The following is a 5951-nucleotide window of genomic DNA, read 5'->3' as shown; positions in this document are numbered from 1 at the left end:
ACCGGGGGACAGTCGGTGCCAAGACGAGCGACACAGAAGAGATGAGGGATCCCATTCAGCTGGAGGGGCGGCCCGGCGAGGTCATGACGGGGACCGACTCCGAGGCTAAGAAAACCTCTTTCGCTCACATGCGAGCTCAATCAGCTGGATCACGGCGGAAAGGTCCGAGTGGCCACGGATGGAGACCGAGCTGTGCGCGTGGAGACCTTCGGCTCAGTGTCTGAGCAGAAACACCAAATCAGGACCAAAACACGGGGCTGAGATATCAGGGGAGGGGGGGGAGGAGGAGGAGACGCCAGAGCTCTGCAAGGCTCTGATTGGTGGGAGCGTTTCAAGCGCAATCGATCCCTGATTTGGTTGAATGGCGATCCATGGACGCGCCCCCTCCGTCACCTGAGGGTGCAGGTCCAGGTGGCTCGGTGTGGAGGCTTATTTTAAAAAAAAAATATTTTGAAGGGCGCTGTTTAGTTTTGTTCTTTGCTTTGATTCTTATATGTGTTGACTTCAAATCTATCTGTCGCCATGTTAAAGGTTATTTAAGATCAATTAAGTGGCTTAAATCTGATGGAATAAACGTGTTATTCTAAGAGAAACCCTGCTCCCCTAACCTGTGTAAAGTAAACACACTTTCTGTCATATTTGTGGTAAAGATCCTATATGCATTATCACCTGGTGACACAATACTGCCACCTACTGTTCACATGAAGTAGCATGTCTGTAACAGTGCACACTTCTGCCTCTTAGGTTTTGCAAACTCTCTGCATGCATAACAACATCACAGGTTTCTTATATAGGACTCCTGTGCAGTACCGTTTACTGTTCGTTGCTGGCAGAAGTTTCCAGAGTTCTGAAAGTGTTGGGATCAAAGCGGACTACAATTTTCCAAAGTTGAAGTGCTCACGAGGCAGCAGAATGGCCTTTTTTGTGGTCTGGATGTTGTAAAGTCATTGCCCTATATGTGCAGCGGTTTGAGAAACAGTCTGTTCGAAGAAATTCAGTTTAACAACACAGATTTTAGTTGTACTGTGTGTTCAGTTAGCTCCTTCATTCATTCATAACTGCAAAATTTGAATCCAGAAAGTAAAAAGTATTATATTCGCATAAAGTAGGAAAAAAAAAAGCCTCAAAATTCTGCCTATAATTGTCATTACTTTCACCACTGATTGCTCTGTTGTTTTTCCCTCTGCCTGTGTGGTATGACACCATATATGCCGTCACCGTTGGGTGTCCGCCATGTGTGGACTATGTGTCTGTTGACTGTGACTCTGTTCAGTTTTGTGCAGACTTTGCAAACCCATTTCCCCCTGGGACTGTAAACTTTAAAGTTACAATGAGAAGCCACAATGAAACAAGACAGATTTCAGTTTAAATCTTTAAGGAGAGAAATAATAATTATAAACAGCTGTGGACAGCAACTGCAGTAATTACATGCACAATAATGCTTTCGTCAACGTCCAAAAGTATTCAAAAAATTGCATATGGAACCTCAAGGAGTAGAGGGAGGACAATTGATACATCATAATTAATATGTGGATGCTGACAGTGCCAGAAGGGGGTGGGGTGGGGGGATTTGGAAACCCAACATAATTCTCAGAATTTCAGTCGTTCAGAAAATAATCAGTGGATTACAGGTCATATTTTAGCTTAGAACTGCATTTAACCACTGGGATAGAACAGAAGCTGAGAGCATCTTTTATTTAAGTGACACTGGTTACCACCCAGGAACACATGATATCAACAAATCCATCAAAAAGTCTGGAGAAATCAGAGATAACAAACATGAGGATGCTGTTGGATCACGAGGACACTGTGGTTCTGCTCTTCACTTGTTTCTTTTGCCAAATAACATATTTCACACAACGTGACTGCTGTTATAAGTAACTGTTATGCATGAATACTGAAGTTTACTGTGTTTCTTCTCTCTTATATTTGATATCTGTGACTATAATTCATTTCATCCAGAGATAATTGATTTTTTGTTGAAAACATTTATTTAATAAGAATACTAATCCTCCCATGATCATCTCCTCTCTGTGTATTCTTCATCTTCATCCAAAAGTACACTGCTACCAAGCAAGGCTGCATTTAAGAAGAAAGAAGAAGAAGAAAAGAAAGCCTTTTCTCCTCTGTACCTTCTTTATAGAGGCATCTCTTTCTCTTTTCTATCTCTGTTCCTTCCTTCTCTCCCCTGCTTTTATTTATGTTTGTTTCTCTCTCTACTTCACAGCTTCACTCTCTCTCGTAGCCTCCCTTTGTCCTGTCCAACAGTCTCAGTCGTCCATGTCTCTGGTGTCAGAGCCTATGGGGAAGAGCATATCACTCTCTAAGGAGAGGTTGCTGCCCAGGCCAGCCATGCGGCTCCGCAGCAGGAAGTGAGTCCTCCTCTGCAGCAGCCTCTGCTGCTCCTGCTTCAGCTCCACGTAGGACCGCGAGAAAGTGTGGAAGATGGAGGTGACGGGGAAGGCCATGAGCAGGATCCCGCTCAGGATGCTGCTCAGGGCCACTACCTGGCCCGGGATGCTCCTCGGCACCATGTCCCCATAGCCCACTGTCGTCATGGTGATGACAGCCCACCAGTAGGTAGCAGGAATGCTGGTGAACTCCTGCGTGGTGGCCATTTCATTCTCAATCAAGTACAGCAAGGGGGAATACAGTGCGATGGCCACGCACAGGAAGAGGAGGAGCAGTCCAAACTCCCGTGTGCAGCGGCGTGCTGTCAGGCCCAGAGTCTGCAGGCCCAGCGAATGGCGAGCTAGACGCATCACGTAGAGGATCCGCAGGGCTCTGAGGACGCGCAGCACCAAGCCCACTTTGTCCAAGTAGCTGCTGCCAGAGCCCAGACGCTTCTCCCCCTTGGAGGTGCTGTCCACCACCAGGGTGATGTAGTACGGCAGGATGGCCACCACGTCTATGAGGTTCAGGGGCTGTCGAAGGAAGGTCAGCTTGCTGCGGTCTTGAATGAAGCGCAGGGTGAACTCCAGGGAGAACCAGGCCACGCACACCGTCTCCACTATGAAGATGTTGTAGCACATCTGAGAACATGTGCCCTGGTTGAGAAAGACAGACAGAGTGAGCATGATCAGCATGTGCGAGTGGTGGCTTCAGTCACTAGAGGGAAGCATTTCAATGTGAAATCCAGCAGCTAAGCACATTTGGATTCTACAGCATTACACAGTTTAACGTCAGAATATTTCTGCAATTAACAAAACAAGAAAAGGAAAAATATTAGCCAGTCAGAGATCCAGCTCACATGCAGAATGTGCCTGATTCATGTATGATGTGTTCCATAAAAACACAGAAACATCAGAACGTATAAAACGTCCACGCTGGTCTACATGATACATGGTTGTTTTTGGAAAGGGGGGTGTTTTTCTTAGGTAATGACGCTGATTCAGTGTGTGGTAGAGAAGGTTCAGAGCATCTCAAAGCATACAGCTCTGCACATGGCACAGAGCCCTTGAATGCAGTCCATACCAGAAAGAAATATCACTAATAAACTCACTCCCACAGAGGAGGACGTGGTTTGAGTAAACCCATACGAGCACATGAAAACCTCACCAGCACATCTCACGCAGAGAGGGGAACACTTTTAATGCAACACTTTGTCGTCTGGCTGCAAGACATTACAGGCGGCAGAGCTGAATGCGATAACCGGCACGTCTAATTAAACATACTGAGAATACTGAAGTGTGGAGACAAAGCAAGCGTGTCATTATAATAGGGCGACTCCATCAGATAAAGTGAAGTCATTGTACTTCCTTTAATTTGTTTTTTCAGTATCCCTTTTTAGTTCACCAGAACACCATTTGTGATTGGTCCAGCAGTGTGACTTTGTGACTGCACAAAAGATGATGTATAACTCATCCCACGTTTAATGGCTTAATGCACCGGAGCCCCAAAACAGTGAATGACACACAGAGAGTCATGATGTAAAGTTAAAGAAGGCCCACTGGATCTGAAACGTGAGTCAGCAGCGTGAAATTTTGTGAGCAGTTACTTTTCAAAAAAACTGAAAACGTTGGTTTCGCCCTCCACCCACAGCATCACTACCAGTATTTGTACCATATCTTCTGAGAATACATGAGAACAAGCGAAAGTAGAGCATTAAAAAACCACTAAAACATTGTGTCTAAAAACGAAACTTGTTGTGGTTGGAATTACTCTCCAAAAAAACATTTCAGAGAAATTAATCAGTTCATTAAAAACCTGTTTGTACTTTACTCTGACACGTGCGACTCAAATATTACATTTTCCTTTGACTTGACTTGACTAAAAAGACCAGCGTGCTAATTACGGTTGTGATTGAAGGCGGGCATAATAATAAAGGCATTTCATCAAAGCGGACTGAGACGTCTTCAAATATATTCTTTCAATCCGTCCAAACAGCTGGCTCTCTCAGCAGTCTCCCTTTCTCTTGCTTGCAAGGAGGTTATAAAGGAAACATGCCATCATTTGAATGTTTAATGACTGCTTTTCAAAATAACACATCACTGTACCTCTGTTTCAATTCTGGTGAAGAACAAAGACAAACCCAACCTCACCACAGTGAGGGGTTCAAATGTTCACTGTCAACACTTTGGTGTCTCTTGATGTAGAAAAAAAAAAACAAGGCGGACTAATTCCCAGCAGTCAGTCAAGCTGTGATGGGTCAAGTCTCCAGTTTTACTTTTCCTCACTGACTTTTTGGCAACAACTTTTTGTATGAATTCACTTTTTCCCCCCTATGTGATATGTTAAATGTCATTAACCCACTCACCGCCTCCTCCTCTTCCCTCATGGCAGGCATGGTGCTGATGGACAGGTTGACAGCAGTGATGGTGACAAACAACACAGACAAACAGGCGAAGATCTTCCCGGGGAGGCCCGAGTGAGGCCTCTCCACCATGTCCCTCAGCTTGCCCATGCACTGACTGAGTCTGGACTCTGCTGCATGCTCCCCGTGGCCACTGTCTGAATCCAGCAGATCCTCCAGGAGGTCCTCCTCCTCCTCTGCCCTCTCCATCGCTTCAAACTCCTCCACGCGCTGCAGCAGACGCCGGCGACAGCACCACTCCAGGCTCTCCTCGGAGACCCCCCAGTAGAGCAGCTCCTCCCTGAAGGAAAGGGCGCACATCTCCCTGAGGGAGCGCAGCTTACCCGCCCGCAGGAAGGTCAGGATGGTACGGAAGGCACAGGGGCTGCGGTCAAAGAAAAACTCATTGTGTGCAACATCATAGTCATCACAGATGCGCATGATCTCGTCAAAGCTGCTGCAGAGGTGCAGCTGGCCCAGGCGAGACAGCGGGAAGTCCTCCAAGGTGGTCCAAGGCAGCTGGTAACGCATGCCGCCCACATTGATGATGGCGTGGAGTTTACGGGCGCTGGACAGCGTGTCGTCATGGATGGAGCTGAGCTCAGGGGCACGCTGCGCCCTCTTGTAGAAGGCCCCCTTCTGAGCCTCCTCCTCTTGTTGGGGAGGTTGGTTGAGGGAGTTATCAGAGGCACAGCTCAGGGCACTGTAGTCATAGTCAGAGCCATCACCCGCCAACAGGGTCATCTTTACTGGTGTGCTCACATCCCCAGTCTGCCACCATCACACTGTCACCTTCAGACGCAAAACAGAGGGTGAACAGATCAGTCTAACACATCTGACATACAGATGATTATTGAAAAAAACAACAACAACCGTAACAAGTCAGTGGAACAACTTAGACTTTTTTCAAGATAAGATAAGATAAGATATTCCTTTATTTATCCCACAATGGGGAAATTTCAAGTCAGCAGCAGTTCACACATACAAAGAAAGGTAATAAAAAAAATATATATGTTTACATGTACAGTATATACAAAAAATAATGTATGGTGAAAGAATGAAAGAATGAGGTGAGATAGAAAGGCTATTGCACATGGGGAAAATACAAAATATATAAATATATATATATATATTTCATATTGAATTGCAAAATTCATTG

At 45.7% G+C, this 5951-nt stretch overlaps 1 protein-coding gene across 1 annotated transcript; it reads right to left on the bottom strand.

Annotated features, from left to right (window-relative positions):
• Nucleotides 1–2270: 2270 nt before the first annotated feature.
• On the bottom strand, nt 2271–5536 carry kcng1 (potassium voltage-gated channel, subfamily G, member 1). Its single transcript, XM_070840211.1, has 2 exons — nt 4757–5536; nt 2271–3047 (listed from the first exon to the last, which is right to left on the bottom strand). The coding sequence occupies exons 1-2, from the start codon at nt 5534–5536 to the stop codon at nt 2271–2273; spliced, it is 1557 nt and encodes a 518-aa protein (XP_070696312.1).
• Nucleotides 5537–5951: the final 415 nt, after the last annotated feature.

This window comes from Pempheris klunzingeri, chromosome 11, assembly GCF_042242105.1.
Source record: "Pempheris klunzingeri isolate RE-2024b chromosome 11, fPemKlu1.hap1, whole genome shotgun sequence".
NCBI classification, from domain to species: domain Eukaryota; kingdom Metazoa; phylum Chordata; class Actinopteri; order Acropomatiformes; family Pempheridae; genus Pempheris; species Pempheris klunzingeri.
This window is presented reverse-complemented; position numbering and strand designations above follow the sequence as displayed.